General features: G+C 41.1%; 1 protein-coding gene across 2 annotated transcripts in view; it reads right to left on the bottom strand.

Annotated features, from left to right (window-relative positions):
* Window positions 1-20,581, bottom strand: part of gabbr2 (gamma-aminobutyric acid (GABA) B receptor, 2) — a 183,418-nt gene that overhangs the window by 157,446 nt on the left and 5,391 nt on the right. Inside the window, exon 1 of one of the 2 annotated variants that reach the window (XM_032534940.1) lies at window positions 19,504-20,543. The exons of the other annotated variant lie outside the window; for it this stretch is intronic. Coding sequence (XP_032390831.1) covers window positions 19,504-19,818 — 315 coding nt within the window. The 5' untranslated portion in view covers window positions 19,819-20,543. Of the gene's footprint in view, window positions 1-19,503; window positions 20,544-20,581 lie in introns of those variants that run through there. 2 annotated transcript variants of the gene reach the window in all.

Here is a 20,581-nt window from a genome sequence, read left to right as displayed (position 1 = left end):
GGTGACTTTGGGGCGAAAGGAACGCAACCTGTGTTCATGGTCACTCCTCCCATTAGAATCCTTACACTCGGACTTGCCGCTAAGTCTCCCAAAGAGGGTGGCGGAGTCCCCGTGACACAGATACAGGAAACTACTACGAGTTGTGGCATCTCGGTTCTAAACCGTCTCTGGTTACTTCCACTTGAGGGTTAATCAATCCGTTACACAATAATCGGGGGACATGACAGCACCAGGGTCCCTGGCCTAAACACAGGTGTCCTTGGGTGCATAATGATGATGTGTGACAGAATATTTCCTCCAGGCTGCCGTACGCTGCACACAACAAACATCCATCACAACCAAGCAGAGGGAAGAGGAAGTGGAGAGAAGACGAAGGAGTGATGGGGAGGAAGAAATTAAAGCGGGCACGAGTGATGTTGTAATACAAGTGTGGGGGTGTGGATTGCTGGTTGCCTTGAGGACCAAACAGCAGGTATGAAGGGTGATGGGGAAAGCATGATCTCAAAGAAATGTGGGCTGTGTTGCAAGTCTGCGTGTTTATGGGTTAAAAAAAAAAAAGAGTGTTTCTATGGGAACCCGGTCAGTGTTTCTCTATGTTACTGAATGCCCTGAGCACACTGACATATTGTATGCTGTGCAATACATTGAGGAGAACACACACACACACACACACACACACACACACACACACACACACACACACACACACACACACACACACACACACACACACACACACACACAAGCTCCCGTGTCCATGTTTCTTAATTTTTCCTTTTACTTGTCCCATTCTGTTTCTACTGCTCTCCTTTGCTCTGTATTTGTAATACAGTTTTATCACCTGAATTTAAAATGTAGAAATAATTCATTTACATACTGAATGTATTCCCCCTTTTCTACGACACTGAGTTTGGACGTATCTGCTTTCCTTTGATCTTACTTGAGATGTCTCTTGATCTAAATGAGACTGGACATCATTTATAAAAAAAAAAAAAAAAAAAAAAAAGTCCACACCTCTCAAAACGGCCCAATTATTCACAGTGCGGTCAAAGTGGAAAAGGTTCTGACAAATGAAGGCAATATTATATATAAAGTATACACAACATATATATATATATAGAGCTTCACTGTAATGATTTTTATCACAATTAAAGTCTTCACATATACAGTGTATAATCAAAAACAAAAAAACAAAATTTTTACTTTTTAATTACAGCATGCTTGAAATCATTCATTTAATAAAAAACATAATTGTATTTCTTTAAATATATTTCTTAACGTCAATGGAACCCGTGGAAAGACCTAAACCAGCATTGCATGAATCAGATTATAACTAAAGCAGCTGGGCACTGTAGTTTTTAGTAAGAGTTACTCAATCAACATTAAACATTTGTTGGGGACTATTTTCAGCTGCAGATTAATATACATTTGGTAACACATTTGATTACAGCAGCGAGGGAGGGCGTGTATGTGGGATTGACTTAAAATAAACTACAGTGCCCACCCAGTGCAAAGGTGGGGCTTGTGTGTTTTTAATTATTTTAAAATACTAATGAAGTACATGGCAGAGAGGAATAAGCTATGTCAAGCTTTGGCTACACAGACAATACTTGAGTAGAAATATTTTTGTTGTTGATTGTAGTCTTTCATGGGATTTGTTTAAAATAAGAAATATAATCACCAGTCTCAATCGTTTCCAAATGGTTGCATTCGTGTGCAAAGGAGCATCTACAAAAGTACTGAATATTTAAAGGAGTTATTTTGTAATTATTGTCATTCATTTGTAGCAAAAGTGAAAAAAATGTGTTCTTCATTGCCACTATACTGTAGGTTAATGTTTACATGTACATCTTTCTCTCTCTATGACACACACGCAAACATGTGCTTACTAGTCTGATTGTTGGTGGCAGATCTATCTCTCTGCATTTTATTTTTCCCCTCTGATAAAGCCTGAGGATAGAGTGCCAGCTCTGCAGCAATTCTGCTCACCCAGCCCCCACACCCACAATTCCCGGTGGGTGGCGTTTTCCTCGCCCGCCTGCCACTCACCTACTACTGTGCCAAGAGAAACATGTGACGGTAGCAGCACATGGCCTCCCAGCTCATAGGCCTGTCCCCCCCCACCCCCAAATGTCTTAGAACACCCTGCAACAAGCAAAATTGTCATGTTCCTTCTCACTCCCCAGGCAGCAACCCCAAAACTTCTGATGGCATGATCTCGGCGGCCTGCCCGTGCACACAACCACATGATAAACACATACACGCACGCACACACACACCTGAGGAGTGTAAGCCACGTCTATGCAGATGAAATCATTCAAAGATGCAGAGATGTTCTGTCTGACTTTTATTACACACGTTTTCCCAGCACTGCTCTCACGTCATTAGAAGGGGGTAAACATGCCAGGATGTGTTTGTACTAGTGACATCCAGCTGTCGTCTAGCCGTGCTTTCCTCATCCGTTTTCCAAAATAGTCTTTTCTCTGTACCTTCTTCACATCGCATTTTTTCCCTCTATCCTCTCCTGTGTTTATCTGCTTATTGCTCCACCACATTGTTCTCCTCTTTTTTTTTTATTAATTCGGTGCACTTGGACTAGTGGTGATTTATAAACGTATATCATCAATATTTTCAGCGCCTATTCACCAAAGTATAGACAAATGTCCAGGGACCTTTGTTATACATTGAACATGGGGACTATGATGTGAGGGATGGAATCTATGTGTAAATAAAATATAATTTCCTTGAAGAGTTGAGCGGGTTCTAAGCACAGAAGACGTTCAGTCTTCAGTGTCTAACCAGCTGCGTTAATATTTCAATTACCCTCATGAATAAATGAATTTAATAGGCACTAACATTATTCTTGTTCTGCCTTTGTTGTGGTGGGAGGAAGCTCTCATGACATACGACAAGATACTTCTGCCAAAGCCTTCTTTTCTAATACATTCAGACTGGTGAGCTGTAGTTCCTCTGTGATTTGGGAGATATGGTTGGGAATATTCCATGTTTCTAAGAAAACCAATTTGGATCTCTGGATCTCTGTAAACAAGAATTCTGATTAGGTATATGAGCAACATTTTTCAGCACTACCAAGGGGTCATATCTGAACTAACTCAGGCTTTTAGGATAAACCATGAATGATCAATAGATTTCAGTCAATACAAGATTTGCATGGAAATCAAAGGCTAACACAGCTTTCAGCAAGTAGGATCAGGGTAGTTTTACAGGCTTTTAACAATATAAAAACTTGACAATGTTAATGAAAGAATGGTCACAGTTTTCTTAAAATAACTTTCTGTAAGCACCTAAAAGGCATCTTGAGTAAATCAGCTCTTAGGAAAGTGGAACACAGTTCTAAATTTGAATATAACATCCACTGTTTTTTTTCTGGTCATAAAAGTATAACTAGCTTATCAACACAAAAAGTATATTGTATGTTAAATATGTTCAATAAAAGTGCTAATCCAACATTTATTAGCCTCCTTTTTCCATTTTCCTCTTCTAGTATGATCTTCCTCTCAGCCCCAAAAATGGTGTAGTTTGCAATGCTTCTTCCATCTGTCAAAGCTTATTCCATGTAGTATCAGAGACTGGAAGACCTTTCTATTTAAGACGTCGCTGACATTTACATTTGCCCTAGATCAAAGGAAGAAGAATGGTCGTAACCCCGTGGTCCCCTTGCAATAGTTGTCACACATTCTGCCTTGAGTAACAACCGAGGTTACACTGATTCCCCCATCAATGCAACGTCACTGACAACGGGAGTAGGTGAAAAGAACATGCAGACAGCATCATTTAATTCAGCATTATTTTGAATACTATTTTAGCCAAAATTATTTTTGACATTCCATTATGCACTACGAGTGCCAGGCCAGGGATTAAGAACACATACGCCCAAAGTGAATTAATGAAAGTGAAGGTTGACCACTAATTGTTTTACCAATATGAAATCTATCATATTTTTTCATCTTTTGGAATCATCAAAAAATTTGTGATCATTAAAATCACTAAAATGTATTACAATTTCAATCTCCCACAAATTGTTAATTCCTTGTGTGCCTTAAATAGAAAATAAGAAAAGCATGTGAAGGAAGCCAAATAATTGTATGCTTTAAGAAACACACAGAACAGACCAGATGGACTGCTGCACACAATGAGGGATGGAAGGCCTTTTCCTAAAAATGGGATTCCAGTGAGCAGAAGAAACCGGCATGAAGGGCTTTGAAAAATCAATAGAAGAGCCCCTGAGTGTAAGAGCAAGTCAACAGAGCAGAGAACAGCACAGAGTTGGTGCATACAGATAATATTTATGTAGAGGGAGGCTGCCAACAACCGCCAGGGACCATGTTTAATTCTGATTCATACATCTTAAAAGCAATGCTCTAGTAAATATGAGGCATTTTCATTTATTCAATAAGAATACATCCAGCAACAGGTCAGCGCTGGAGAATTGTTTAGTATAGTACCTTTAAATATTAATGTGAACACCCCCGGGATTGTGTGTCTTATTCCTTCTTAAGTTCAGAGCAGACAAAAACACACACTCGTCCATTCCAGCTGCATACCTTTGTATATGGACTGAGTCAGGTTCTGTGATCACAGCTCTGACATTAAGTATGACAGATCACGCGCATCCATGTCATTAGTTTTGTTTAGATTTATCCAGTCAACAGTCACGATGGATGTCACTGGTACGTGCAATTAACAGGTTTACCAACCTCATGAATAAATGCACAGCGTGTGCACACCACCACTTCTAAGTGATGTCCCCTTTCCACACAATTTACATGCATTAGGAGGCGACGTGTCGCCAAAGGACACTTTACACATTTGTCTGGGCGAAAGGGTGAGACGCAGTTGTACTCACACAGCCATGTAGAAATGGCTTAAAACATACATTTTAGCCTCCTTTCTGTTCACTTTTCTATTTTCCCCCACAGGAGACCCTTATGGTTTTAATAGCTATGCTAATTGCTAATGTTCCACTAGAATACTAATAATGGTCGTAATTAGTGTAACATGGACTGTAGCTCAGTGTGGACAAGAGTTTGTTTTTTTTCCTTTTTAAAGGGCCTGTAAAAATGGAACTGAAATCCCTGGCAGGGACTGGACATTTCAAATTAGCATTTTGGTTGTTTGGCAGATGCTTAATGCTAAAAAACTTTACACTCTAGAAACTACTGCAACACCGAGAACGCCACAGTTGGCGGACCTGAATTAAAGTAATTTTCATCAGACCGTAAACAGCTACCCTAACACCATGCTGGCCAATAGACCGCTTGTTTACAATTGCATCAGCACAGGGTTGTGATAGCTCTGTCTATGTGAATATAAATGTTGATATGAATACGCCTTTGGAGTGATGTCCTCCATCCGTCCAGATTGCCCTTGGAATTATCTGCTTTGCGTGGGATAATGAAATCTCACTCACTATCCAACTGCTTTCTATTGAATTAACGTGATAGGCATCATTCCTTCTCCCAGCTTGGGGTGTCATCAGCCCAACCAGCGCTCCCCATTCATTGGGCTCATCAATCAAAGACAACTGAGGCAATAAAAGCTTACGAAAGCCCAATAACCATCACAGTACGAAAAATAGGAATGATACATGGCATGGATGTTCCTGCTACTATACTGTAAAATGGGGTCTCCCCTGAAACAAAGGCTCCCATTTTAAAGACAAACTCTTGTCACTGCAAGGGCTCAATATACTGCATAAATTACATTGGTTATTTAAGTGCTTTATCTATCTATAGTGTGTTTAAGTGGCCAAATATGGCTAGTGACATTCATTACCCAGAAAGTTTTTTACATTAAATATAATGAAATTAAGTAGCCGGTATCCTTTGGCTTTAGTGAAAACCCCAGGACTGCATTCCTCAAGCATCCCACTGCAGCCATGAAACATCACATTATGTAAAGATAAAGTGAAAATCGGTTTTAATTACAGAATGTAAGTGGTGAAATTCAGGTACAGGTGAATCCATAGTGCCAACAAGCAGAAATAGGGTGGCATCATTTTTCCCAAAAGGAAGAATAAAACAAGCATTCTCCCATCACCCCTTTTTTGCCATGAAATCTATACACACAGTTGGGCTTCATGAGCTAAGAAGCTGCTTTCTGGCACCGACTGTTTGGACTGCATTTGGACAGAGGCAAGAAATCAGTATGAAAGTAAGAGCATCCAACCATGTAAATAGTGTTATCAACAGAAAAGACTGTCTGGGATAAGGGTTATTAGATTATACTAAATATTTAATTTTTTATAAATTATAAGAATTTACTTGCAGATTGCTAACGTTGTCAGAGTCTACTAATAACTTTAAATGGTTACACTTTTATAGATTTAGTTTTACTGTTAAAGGAGGAGGAAGTGAACACATACAAAACAGAATATTTCATGATCACACATTCTGTTGAAGAGATGATGAATGAATTTCTCAATACTGATTGCCTCCTTGACTGTGCATTGTGGGGACCTATTGTGTCTTAAGATTGTAATTTAAAGGTGACACGTCAAAAAAGTAATTACATATTGTAAAATACCATTCTGCAAATTTGATCTAAATGGGCCAAGGAGCCCAGCTGACTTTAGACTGCTGATCAGATAGAAATAAAGGAAGACAGCATTACCAGGGGTTTCTTATTAAAGTGTACAGAAAAATGGAGAGCACATAAAAGTGGCGTTCCTACAGTTTTCCTAGATTATAATCTATTCTGCTCAAATGTCAACAACTGGACAGATTTTTAGCTAAATCATTCAGAATTCAGTTTAAAAAGTACATACAAAAGGCATGAGAAATGTTTTGTATCCGTTGCTTTCAGCTTTAGCACTAAAAACCCCTTTTTTAACATTTTTGTACATTATTGAGCATACTGCTGCAGCTTAAGACCCAATCACACACACGCATTCTGTTAACCAGAATAGGCCTGCTATCAATGAAAATAAAAGACCAATACTTGATTTGTAGGGCCCTGCATCTCAAGGGAATTGCACCTACGAACCATTTACCAACAAGTCTGCTCCAGCTGTTTCTTGCCTGGTCATCCGATCAACTGCCTTTGGTTTGTTGACCAACCAGCCAAGTGTCAAGCCTTTTGCAAATAACAGAGATAATGGTCCTTCAGGGAAAACCAGGCCCTGTGTATGAGTGTTTGTATACACATGTGCTTACGTGTGTGCATGCATTGCAAGAGATGGACTAATAAAATGAGACAGCAGGCCAAGTCTTAAGGATACCCTCTTCTTCCTATAAAGACGGCAATAAAATTCTCCTGCCTTACCGTAACACTTCCATTAGTCAGACAAGCAAGCCACAGGTCCCTCCAATCAGGACCCCGGCCCATCTTTCAGCTGCAGTCTGACGGAGCCTCTGTAACACCAACTCCTCTTTACAGTCAGAAATCCTGCTTTATAGCCTATAACTTGGTTTGTTAAGAGATGTACTAACCAAAGAGAAATGACCTTATTACAACATGTAGTGCAGCTGAGAACAACATTTAGGGTCTAGCTACTTGTGTGTGACGGTTTAAGTGAGGGTGTGTGGATCGGATATATGGTTGTGTGTTTGGGGTCCGTTTGCCAAATAGTGGGGATTCTCAAAACAAACTGCAACCAACTCCACGGTCTTTTTTTTCCAATGACAAAATATAATTCCACTGATACAACAAAGCATGATTTAATCCTTTTTGCTATCCATTTATCCAACTGTCCACACACACAGACACACTGCGAGATAGAGTTTGGTTGCAAATTATCTCTTATCATCCTTGTGCAGCATTTTGTGATCGCATGTGGCACGATTGCCTGCTCTGGATGGGCATGACAGATGTGTATACCACTGCTACGGCATGAGCACTTAGAAAGTGTGGTAGAAAATGTGTGCGTGTGTAGGTTACATCTGCGTTTCTACTGTCTGTTGTTATCGCTCTTGGCACACAATGGGCTCAGCAACTGCATTCCGCTAACAGGCCTCAGCAATCACGGATGGGGAAGTAGTAGCCAATATGAGCAGGCAGCAAATGGACAAAGGCCTGATGTGTATCAGAGACTGCTGGAGCAAAGAGCTGCAGTATGCCACATGGACACATGCTGGGGCCTACTACCTGCAACAAACCAAAATAGTTACACTTTCAGACAATTCTTGCACATGCTGTCAGTGTGTTGTAAGTTAAAGCAGGAAAATACTGAAAAGCACATTGAGGACTACAATGCTTGATGACCGCAAAATCTAAATGGCACACACCAGAAAAGGAAAAGCAAAACACAAACTGACAGTTTGTGCCCACGCAGCTGGATGAGCACAAAGGCATGAAATATTGCTCAAGGACGCTTTACTGTAATGTATTAAATCCAAACAGTCTATTTCTGTACAAATAATAACTGTAAAGGCTGTGCTACCTACAGGTGCTCCATTATGGTCTTTATCCGTGTGATTGAATCGCTCCTTCAGTTGAACACTGACAATGACATGTTTCGATATCCCAAGACAAAAGGTAGACACCATGAATGTGGAAATGTGTGAAAGATGGAATTGCTTCCATTAATGTACATGCCATGCCCATTTGTAAGAGATGAAATGTTTATACAAAAAAAAAAAAAAACGCTTAGTAAATATTGGATTTGGTCTTTTCTCTTGGGCTATTACAGTTATAGGTTCTCTGAACTCATTACTGGAATAGATTATAGACATTTTAGTTTTCAACCTATTGTCTGATAGATTAATGGCATTCTTTAATTGCTTTTTTAACAGTGGAAAAGCCTCTATTACAAGGTGCACTGCTGTGTGACCTGCTGGAACATTTCACCTTCCCAAAAAGTGGCTCCACTGTGGCTGTTGGTGAATGACAATTATTCCTTCATATGTGTCGGCAATCTCGGGATGCTATCACATATTAAAATGAAGGGAAAATAATCCACACCAATGTTGTATTAGATTCAACCAATTGTGGTGTGTGGAAGTAATGTGTCTAAGCTACATTGTAAAAAATTTGAGCAGAGAAAAGGATTTTGAAGGAACTGGGAATATTATTTTATATTTTAGGCCCCATCTATTTTCATATTATTGTAATAAAGAAAGCAGTCCAGTGTCCTGGGTAGTTTGATAAAAAAAAAAGACAAATTATGTCAACACAACTTTTTTCCCTAGCCAGCTTAGGTAGGGCAGCACTGCACTCTGGTGCACTTTGTTGACCAGTCACAATGGGTATCCATGTTTGTTTACGTGTGTGTGTGTGTGTGTGTGTGTGTGTGTGTGTGTGTGTGTGTGGGAGATGCTTAAAAAAATTTAAAAAGTGCACGTGTAGATAATGTCATGGTGCGAAAGCAAGAAAGGCCATTATTCTTCTGTGGTGCCTGCCTTAGTCTCCTGCCTTAGTCTCCACACATCCCAGCTGTGGCCATGACAACCATCCTGCCCTCTGGGAACAAGTGTTAAGTGTCATTAACCTGTGGGAACAAGATGCAAACAGGCCAAAACCACACACACACATTGCATGCTGCCAGAATCACGCAAATACACACGCATGCACGCACGCATGCACGCTATCAGAGTCAACCACGTACAATATGTGTGGATGTATGCAAGCTTGCGCCAGCATAAAGTCACTTTCTTTTTAAAAAGGTAAGCCTCCTCCCTGCACACCCTATACACGTGTGCCCAAATGAACACACACGTCCCTTCCCAAGAAGCAGACAATAGTTGACTCCTGTTTTTTGGCCAAGAATTACATGAGCTTTAATGTAATTACAGGACTGACAAGGACAGACTCTCTCTGCTTATTGCTCCGTGCTGGGCCCCCTTGAGAGCGGCAGACAGGAGCACGCACAGAGTACTTGTCCAATCTCTAATGACAACGGCGCACCCTTTCCACAATAATCCTCTCATTTTTGTCCACTCACAGAAGAGGAACAGAGAGGCACAGAGGTGAATGTGAAACTGGTGTGTGTGTGTGTGTGTGTGTGTGTGTGTGTGTGTGTGTGTGTGTGTGTGTGTGTGTGTGTGTGTGTGTGTGTGTTGTGTTGTGTGTGTGTGTGTGTGTGTGTGTGTGTGTGTGTGTGTGTGTGTTTTGATTCATTCGTGAGTCTTCAGCATTGAGTGTAAGCTCAGGTGTTTGGTAGTACAGATACTTCAATTTATACGTAAGTGATCTTTTTTTCTTATACGACAGGCTTAAAGTTTTTGGAGTGGGGAAGGTGACACTTTAAGGTATTAAGTATAATAATGGCTGACAAAGGCAATACTGAGCAGAAAACAAGTTGTCCGTTAAAAAGGGTGATCTGGTGTAGTAGGACTGCTTTGTTTAAAAGGTGAAAGGTCGAACAACATTAGTGGAGAAGCAATATTAAAAATTGGAAACCCTTCTCACACATACAACCTCTTTCTTTCTTTAGTCTGTGTCTCGCACACACGCACATATACGCAGCTTTTAGTGATGGAAATTCTCCAGACGTGCAACAGCAGGGCACCTGTCTTGGTAACCATAAGCACACAAACACATACACTTGTGAATCTTCTCTGCAGGTCAGTAAACAGACTGCAACATCATGAATATCAATTTGAAACCAGCAACTGACAAAAATACTATAAGAATCCTTATAGATCACATTTGGGAGATTTTTCCGTAGTTTGTCGTGAAACAAGTAGCGGGAAAAAAATATTAATTGTGTTAATGGTGCAAATTGCTTGGCCAGGGATCAATGGCAGAATTATAGCTGCACCAGCAGTAGCAGCCAGACAGACCGACTTAGTGTTACACTCAACATGGCAGCAGCCATCTTGTCAGTATTTTCCACAGCACTGAATAAAGATGGGAGATTTTCATCCTCATCCCAGCTCTCATCCGTAACTACTTTAAAGTTGCATTTTCAGTGTTTTTTTCCTACAGTTTATCTGCCTCACATTCGATCTCTCCACACTACACCTCCCCTATCTAGTCCTCCTAAAGTCCCCCACGTTTTGCCTCCCCCTCCTCTTCATCCATCCTCCCACCCTGCTTCTATCTCCCGTTTTGATTTCCCAGTGGGTGTCCCTCCCTCGGCACTATACTACAGCCATGTGAATCAGAGGGTAACAGTGAAGTTTTAGATCCTGTATTGATTGTTTTAGGTGAGGCAAACTACTTGAACGTATTTAAGTATAGTGGCTTTCTATTACTAGTATGTCTTATATCTTTTTGTAGGGCAGGTTGCACTCGTCCTGGCACAGTACAGTCCACTGACTACATTATGAATGACTCTGGGCTGACAATAGGGCACTTGGGTGTATATTATTTAGTTAAAGAGCTAACAAAGAGCTAAATTAGATTCCAGCCAGTAAGCACTAAGGCAGATGTACTGATGCAGAAAAAAAAAAAACATGTTAATAGCAAAAAAAAAGAAGATATGCAGAACTGTCAGGGCACCCTAGGCAACATTCTGCTGTGTTACATCTTAGCAGAACACTCTTGTGGAATTGCCTGATTTTTAACAATATCAGGGTGAGGGGATTGGGTAGGGCTGCACAGTTAATCAAATTTTAATCACGATCACGATTTTGGCTTCCCACAATCCAATTTGCGTGATCGAGCGATATTTTAAATGAGTCTTTCCGTTCATAGAATGCTCTGGGTTTTTTGCAAAGCCATTCCGCCGCTCTGTAAACCACTGTCTGATCATGTGCCAGTCAGAGTTGTTCCCTGCACCAAACCGCTTAGTTTCTAGATCTAGACTGTCACAAAGGATAGAGTAACGTGAGAAAAATACAACAGATAGCAGACGGTCATACATCGATCACAAGGTTTACCAGTACACACAACATTTTTTTGTCCGTCTGTGTTGTTTTTCAGACAACAGCCGTGACCAGTGCTAGTTTTTGTCAGTTAGCACACAGGGCTCTAGGGTGCGACTAACATTTTTCCTGGGTTGCACCGGTGCACCTAATGTCCTCGCATCTGCTGCCTCTCTACAAACGAAGCAAGGCGGTTTATATCGATGTGATTTAATGTTGCGTTACATAACCCATTTCTTTTAAAAAGCAGTGCCTGTGTTTGGATCTCTCCTCTTACTCTCCACGCAGCCCCGCCCCCTTTCACTCACACACGGCTGACATTTGTCTACAGTTTTAATTGTTAACACAGTTGTACATCGTTAAGCATGAGAGGCAAACCTGTATTTGTACCAGTGTTTCCGCTGGTAACACTCTGTTATTGTGGCGGCCACGGTGAAAAACACATCAGAAGTTACTAAATGCAACAACTAACTTCAGTTGTTTGCGTGTGAGATGGAGCCTGCTGGACCTGGGCGAGAGATGTGACCCATGGCCAAAATATCCTAGTTCATAAAAATGCAGCGCAGTGGCGATACAGAAATTGCATACACATGACGTGTGTAACTCCGCTGACCTGCCATTCAACCCGTGCTGGACCCATTCATAATGAGTCAGCAGTCACTCTGTGAGTAGGCCAACGCCCAACGCACTCCCTCTCTCTCCATAGCTCTTTTGATCAGTTAAAAGCTTTCTCAGAGATACATTTTGCTTTGTATATATATCCTAGGCTATTTATTTCAGATCGTTTTCATTTACATGTGTTGCAGCTGTATGTATGTGCAACGTACAGCTTCAACATAAGAGGAATCTAGCACAATATGAATGTGAAAGCAGTTGTTATATAGCCCTGGTCAACAAATAATCGTGATATCAATATTGATCAAAATAATCGTGATTATCATTTTGTCCATAATTGTACAGTCCTAGGATTGGGTCCTTCTCAAAGAATCACATTCACTAGCCACAGAGATATTTAGTACCTTTGACCATTTCCCATTCTTTTCTAACCTCCAACAGCACTCATGCACAAACGTGCATTTCGAAGTTTTGCAAGTAACCAATAGGACTTTCTTAAGGTGCTTTTTAAATTTAATTCAGTCATTGCCTCTCTCATGCTATTAGCCCTTGACTTGGTCAGCACATCAGGCCCTGCGGGGTGACTGCTCTACAATGAGAAAATACCAAAACCTCTCTTGCTCAATCAAATTAGCAACATACTCGCATAAAGAAGAGATTAAAATCATGTATAGTGTAATCTACTCCAGGTAAATGCAAGGTGCAAGGTTGAGAAAGCCAGAAGGCTAATTTGTTTTTGTCACACTTTGTCATACCTTTTAAACCCTTGGAATACCAAGAAGATGTTGGCATATGTTCAGTGTGGAGTAAAAAGAAGCAGTCAAACTGAACTTACTTCTCTTCTTAAACTTTAGGACAAACCTTTCTCATAAACAGGAAAGAGAGGTCAGGTCTATTAAAGTTAAAAAGTTAAAATAATAGCATCTTAGGTCAGTTTCTCCAATCTTATTACGTTTGATACAATATTTGCCTCCTCCATTTACAATTTCCCATAATAAACATTACATCCTTGATCAAATCAAAGTAAGCAAACAACGGTGATGAATGCAAGAGTCTTAGCGCACAAGAAGCTTACATCAGGAATTCTGAATAATAATAATAATAATAATAATACATGGCACAGAGATCCATAGATTTTTTGTCTTGTTACACAGGTTTCAAATGATTGATGACAATTGTTTTTAGTGAGGTCGGATATTTGACTACTCCCTATGGTGAGGGGAGGATGGATGAAGGTACCGATGTTGTATAAAGCAATCTGATGATGCTGGTATTTTTTATTGGAACTGAACAACACTTCAAGTCTAACTACTCAACTGACCTCAGGCCATGCTGCAGGGGTGGGAGTTCATGTGCTCTCTTCTCTCTCTGTGTGTGTGTGTGTGTGTGTGTGTGTGTGTGTGTGTGTGGTGTGTGGGTGGTGTGGTGTGTTGTGTGTGTGTGTGCGTGCGTGCGTCGGTGCGTGCGGGAATAAAAATGTATATAACGTGTATGAGCATACTTCCATTCATCTATGTGCATGTTTGTGTGTCTTAGTATCTGTTATAAAGCCAGTTCAGGGCACATCAAAGATTCTTTTAGCAGGAGAAAGTTCACGTTTACGGTTATCTTGCTCACGCCCTCCAGGCCATTGGCGGCCTGACACAGACAAAAGGTCAGCAATTAGAGCTCAAATGTTTTAACTTTATAAAACTGTGACCCATCCGTGTCTAATTTTGTGCAAATCAGAGTGAAAAAAACAAACATTAAAATCATATGAAAACAAAACTCTCATGAACTTGTACATTGATATAATTGACACAAAAGCATAAGTAATTGGGAGCCCTGAACTGATCTAATGTGTATACCTCTTTTTTACGTGTCCATTAAACAACATCAGAGAAACAATGCAAATGGAATTACATCATGATCCAATAAGAATTAAGAGGTTGACCATTTCCTCTTCCTGCACCAAAGATGATATAATCCTATTTCGTGATCTCCATCTCATAGCCCTAAACATCTCTTTCGCTCTCGCCTCTCTCCGATTCTCCCCTGAGATCCTGTTCGTTCTATGAGAAGGGCTGCTGCACATTGATCCCCACTATCTGTGTCGGGTCAGTGCATAAAGCCACACTCAGCACTTTCTGTATGCCGAGAGAGTACCCAGGCTGTCATAGGCTGCGTTTCCTTACTATGCCTGAAAATTCACCCTCTCCTAGGAGCAGTGACAGGCAATCTTTGTTGACCCCCCCCCCCACCGCCTCAGCGCTGAATGGATGTCAGATATTTAGATAGTATGTGGCACACAATGTGAGACCCTGGCATACAAGATGTCCAAAGGCGCCGCATCATTTGGCCCATGTCAGATGCTTTTACACAAAAGCTCAAAGGTGAGTTACAGTGTATGAATCAGTAAAAGGCACTCTGGGATGCTCTCGCTGAATTAATATAGAAATGCCATAAACTATAAACAAATGACAATTGCTAAAGCAAATTTTCCTCAAAGCTACACCAAGTCTCTTTGACTTAAGACTTATGCTAAGTCTTGGTCTGGTAAAGCTTTTTTCACAGAAAACATATCTTCTTCTAACAAAATAACAGAACACCTTACATACACTCAGGGGGTTGTTCTTCCTCCTGTGAGCGAATGTACTCGACGATGGTTTCAGGCTTTACAACGTGCATAAACGTGACATGTTGCATACAGTCCTCAGGAGAAGAGGCCTGTGTGCAGTATCTCTGAAAATACTGTAGGTCACTGCTAACAGTCTTAGGTGGCCCGCAGTATTGCATGGAAGGACAGTCATATGCTATAAATACCTATCTGCACACTGCATCTGGTGCACTGTACATGGGCAAGATTTGCATTTCCAACTGCAGACTCTGTGTCTTTGTGGTTGTTTTGATTTGCCTTTAAAAATTCATTTGTTCACTCTTCTCTAACTGCTAGAATATAGAGAACATGATAGCAAGAGAGCACCTCGCCTCAAACTTCATCAAGTTTAAGATTTCTTCCAAGAGAACTTTTTATTTGTGAAAGTGATCACAGAAAATAACATTCAAAGAGTTCGTATCAACATTTATGGTGCCTTAGATGAGACATTTCACCTCTTGTCATCACAAATAAAGTTTCCCATTACACAACTGACAAACCACCACGAAGGTGTTGGATCACTGCAGATGTTGGGTGGTAGAGCTGTCACTTCACATTGAAAACTCACTTCACACTGGAAAAAAAAAAACGTTGTGGAAAAACGTCTTACTTTGGCTGTCGTTACAAACCTCAACTGCGTCAAAGTAACATTGAACAAAATACGTCTTGGTTCTAATTTGTTCAAACTTGATTCTTATCATCTTAGTATGTAAATCTTATTCCTCCTAAAGAAAGAATTTAGACTTTCTTCTTCCTCTTCTCTCCCTCAATCTGTGACGTGGCAGGACTGTTTCCCCCAATTGTACCCCAATATCCTAAAACAATCCTAGTCCCTTAGTCCCACCTGTCCTCATAAGAAATCACCACAGAGTCTATGTACACACGACTAGCAAACTTCGATAGAATGAAAAGTGTGTATGAATCCATTTGCTATTAACTTCACTTATTTGGTGGGCTACAATTTCTGTCTATTGTTGGTTATGTTTTTCCATAGCTAAAGGGAACATACCAATTAATTAAAAACTACCAATATGCAAAGCCCCTTGTTAACTATTCTGCTAAAAAGGGATCTTTCCCTAAGTGGCTCCTCTCAAGGGTCTGTCACATAACCTAAGTCGGTGAACTAGTGTAGCTTACCCTAGAACGCTCTCACGGCCCAAAGTATCCCTTCCATCCTCTTCCAGTCCTCTCCAAAGCTTAGATCCTCTAAGCCTGCAGAGTTACAGTATCAGTCCTCGGTTACACTAAAACCCACACTAGCACATCTAGAGCTGTGGTGAAGGTGCAACTCCTGCTCCAGCACTAAGCCTCCCAGTTGATATAATCCAGCTTTTTTTTCTACCTGCATTGCTCCGAGTTCAAAGCAAATATATATTTCTCATCTGCAATTGCCTCAGTCTGCTACAATGCCTATAATGCTGAAATATCGTAGGAATCTAGCTTTAGCCGGATAAAAATTGTTTCACACCAAACCACATTAGATCTCATCTCCAGGCATTTCCCATTAGGACATCTGCTCTTCTTCTAGTGACGGATTCTGCAATCCTCCAGCAACTAACTACCTCAATCTACAGTAGCAGCACAGCCTCACTTCTCAGGCCTTTTAGTGTTTGACAGCCCCCCCCAGTGCCTCGACATCCCCATCATCAGCACCACACCACCAAGGGATGGACTGGGCCTGTTCAGTCTACCCATGTCTCCACCGACAGGGGATAAAAGGATAAAGAGCCTCTGCTCAGGGACTGATTACTTACATCTGGCAGGCTTAATCCCAGTGCCCACACATACACACACACATGCGTACGTACACACAACATACAGACACACACTTGGCCTGCTGCTAGCTACAACAAACCTACTGATGCATGTATTGTTTCCTGACAGAAGCATGTGGTACAGAATGTGGTAAAGCTGTGCGCATGTGTGAATGTGTGTTCAGGACTTTTATTCATGTGTAGGTAAAATATTATACGTTTAATGAACACACGTATGATAAATTGTTAATAGCACAGCCATCACTAACTTCACATTATTGCTCCAATAAATATGTCAAAGGCTCCAAAAGCAAAATATATTCAACACTACAGCAATAACTCTGTACTGAGCAAAGGTCTCATCCACCTGTAAATGCTCATGAGTGGGACACTTGGAACACTTCAGACCGCTTCACTTGATATGAACAAACAATAATAGTTTGAAGACATTATTGAAATCATATTTCTCAGGCTAAAGTCTCTGAATCTTTATTATTCTTTGTAAACATATGATAACAATATTCCATTGCAGTAATATATTGCTATTTGCACTTCACAGTGCTCTCTGTGGTCTCTTGTTGACTTTAACATGCCAGGCTGTGCCAGAGCTTGTAAATATACTCTGAGTTGTTGGCAGCGTGCTTTTTTCTAAGAGTTATTAAATCCAGAGCCTACAGGCTACAGATGATAGAACAGAAGGAGTCTAGTACAATAAGGTCTAACTGAATAATGAAAAGAGGGTTGACTACAGGGCATTAATTTTTTACATTACATTAATCTGTCAAATATTTTCTTGATTAATCGATTAGTTCTTTTGTCTATACAATGTCAGAAAATGTTGAAAAATGTTGAGCAGCCCAAGATGACATCCTCAAATGGTGCACAACTCAAAGATATTAAGTTTACCGTCATAGAGGAGTAAAGAAACCAGAAAATATTCCCATTTAAGAAGCTGGAATCACAGAATTTGGACATTTTTTCCATCAAAAATGAATCAAACTTATTCATCAATTATCAAAATATTTGGCGATTAATTGAAAAGTTGACAACTAATAGATTAAATGACCACTTTTGCAGCTCTAGTTGACTTCATTTCAGCATGTATCTGTATTGAGGTTTTAGTATAGGCGTAGAATATTTTCAATTTGACGTTTCCAAAAACATGATCAGAGCTTGGATTTTCAGCTGGCCTGTATACAAACACATGCCAAATACCACGGGATTGGCTGAGCCACGGTGTAACAGAGTTTAGCCTTTGACTCATCAAGTCATCAAAAAACACTGCATTCATGAGTTTCCATTGATTGTCAGTATTAGAAAGCAGACATCACTTTCAGACATTCCTAGCGAGTGGATGTCAGCCTGGCCCACTGACCTCATGCTTCCAGCTCATCATTCTCTCCCAGCGAATAGAAGGAGAAAAATCATAACTCTCATAAGAGCATATTAATCCCATGGTCTGAGCGCATGCCGCCTGTGAGGGCTTACCTCTGTCAACAGAGATTTATGTGCTCTCTCACACAGACACACCTGTGCACATATACTATACTAAATAAGTGCTAGAAAGGAATAATCTAAATAATTAATATTTAAGGGGGGGGGGAGGGGAGTTACCATGAGATGTTTCAATATGACAAATTTGGAAGAACCGAAGGATTTAACAAATAATAAATAAGGTTTTTGTGAGTAGGAAAGCAATGTCATCTTATGCAATATTTGTCTTATTGTCAAATTATATTCTTCAACAGATCTGTCAAACTATCAACATCCCTAAATGTTGACATGGCAACTATATGATACAGCAGCTTTAAACTCACTCAATTGCATTGTGTAGGCTACTGAAAAGCATATACATTAAATCACGAAAGAAGGCCACAATAAATACTGTGGCTGATTCAAATAATTCAAGTGTAAACTAAATACGGAGAGCACACCAACAATGTAAAATCTTGCAGGGATTTAGTGATGACGGAACATCAAGAGAATCCAACAACTGATTTATTATTCATGTTATTGTAATCAAAACAGATGTTTAGTTGGAGCTGGAACGCTGTCAGATGCAACTGCATACAGGGTGCAAGGAGTCTGAAGAACCCGTGCATCCAATTACCGCCATCTTCAGGCACGATGAGAAGCAGCTCTTCAATCATTAAGATGTACTGAATCGTGACTACAACTATGCAAAGCGCAAAGCAATCTTGCTTTATACACACATCTTATAAAGTGACGACAACTAAAATACCGAATGCAGCGTTTTAATTTAAATCCATTTGGGCGATGGCGATGATCAGAAATACCATCTCATTCCGTTTCATCCTGAGATTGATGCAACCATTAAAACGTCCTATATAGGGAGAGCAAAAGAGTATGCCTTAGGAGTGCCCGGGTGATGCAGCGCCTTATTGTGCCGGGTTACATTATCAAATGCATCAACGACAGGCGAGAGCGGGGACATAGAGGAAGATTTGAGAAAAAGCATTAACACCGTGCTGTCATTTAGGGATAATGTGATGGCAGTTTTTGCGCAATGGAACGAGTGGCAACGAGGCTGCACATATACCAACCATAACAGAACCAGCATTTCCCCTTGGTCGCAAAATGTGTGGAGCGCTGCGGGGCGATGCGCGCGCCACACAGACGCACGCGTGCTGACACACACAAGCCATACACAACTGTTTTAAACACGCCAACCAGCAGCAACTTAGTGGAAGGATTTAGTCTGTATGTTTACCTCGGTGTCATAGATTTTGGTGATGAGTGAGAACGAGTACTTCCTGGACTCTCGTATGTGCTGGATGGCCAGTTGGACCGCCGGCTCGATCCCCTGGCTGATGCTGCTCATCAAGGCCGACTCGTTCATGGGCATAAGAACCATTATGGGCAAGTTTTCCCCGTCCCTGGCGAACCAGCTGTTGTCCTGTCCGTGTTTGGTGCGGTCGTTACACACCTTGGCCAGGGCAGGGTGAAATAGCAAAACAGAGAGGAGCAGGCATCCCGTCGGGAGGAACATCTCCCAGCCGCTGCAGTCCCTCCGGGCTGGAGCCATACTACTGTACAGGGTGACCAAATGAGATCCCACCGTACCCTCACTGTTTGGGCATCGCAAATTCGGGCTCGTCCGGGATGCTTAGACGCCCGCCCGTCAAGGAAATCGTATTTCAGAACACAGCAGACACGAAAGCCGCAGCAGCCTCTGCAGTGGGCAAACTCGTCGTATATGGATTATGACTGCAAACTGAGAAAAATATGTGTTCTCTACAGGAGTGCCTCTGTAAGAATATTCCAAGGGTGCAGATTCGCGCTGTAGAGGGAGAGCTAGTGCCTCTCGGTGTCCGTCATCCAAATGATCTCCTGTCAAAACACCCCTCTAATTCCACCCCCCCCTTTTCACCTATAGTGTAGCTATCTTAGAAGCACAAGACTGTCCAAAAGGACGTTCCGAAAACAAAGAGAAGAACCCCTAAGTATAGACAGGAATCAATCACTATCGTTGACAGTTGTTGCGGATACAAAAATTTCCTCCGAAGTACATTCCAAACCAAGAACTGGCAACTGTGGGCATCCCTGCCAAACGCAGTGCTGAATCTGACAAATTGCGAGACAACGAAGCGATACGGAAACAGACTCAAAACAAATAGAGCTGATGTTGGAAGCTTGGCCGCAGAGGTCCAAGGGGGAGATGTCGAGAGAGTCTGCCTTCACAGCCTGTGGGACTAGGATGCTCATCTCCGATGGTGCGTCAGAGAAGCTGCTGCTGCTGCTCACCGTGCGCGCAAGAGGGAGCACTGAATGTGGAGGAGGAGAGGAAA

The sequence above is a fragment of the Etheostoma spectabile genome, chromosome 14, assembly GCF_008692095.1.
Source record: "Etheostoma spectabile isolate EspeVRDwgs_2016 chromosome 14, UIUC_Espe_1.0, whole genome shotgun sequence".
NCBI classification, from domain to species: domain Eukaryota; kingdom Metazoa; phylum Chordata; class Actinopteri; order Perciformes; family Percidae; genus Etheostoma; species Etheostoma spectabile.
This window is presented reverse-complemented; position numbering and strand designations above follow the sequence as displayed.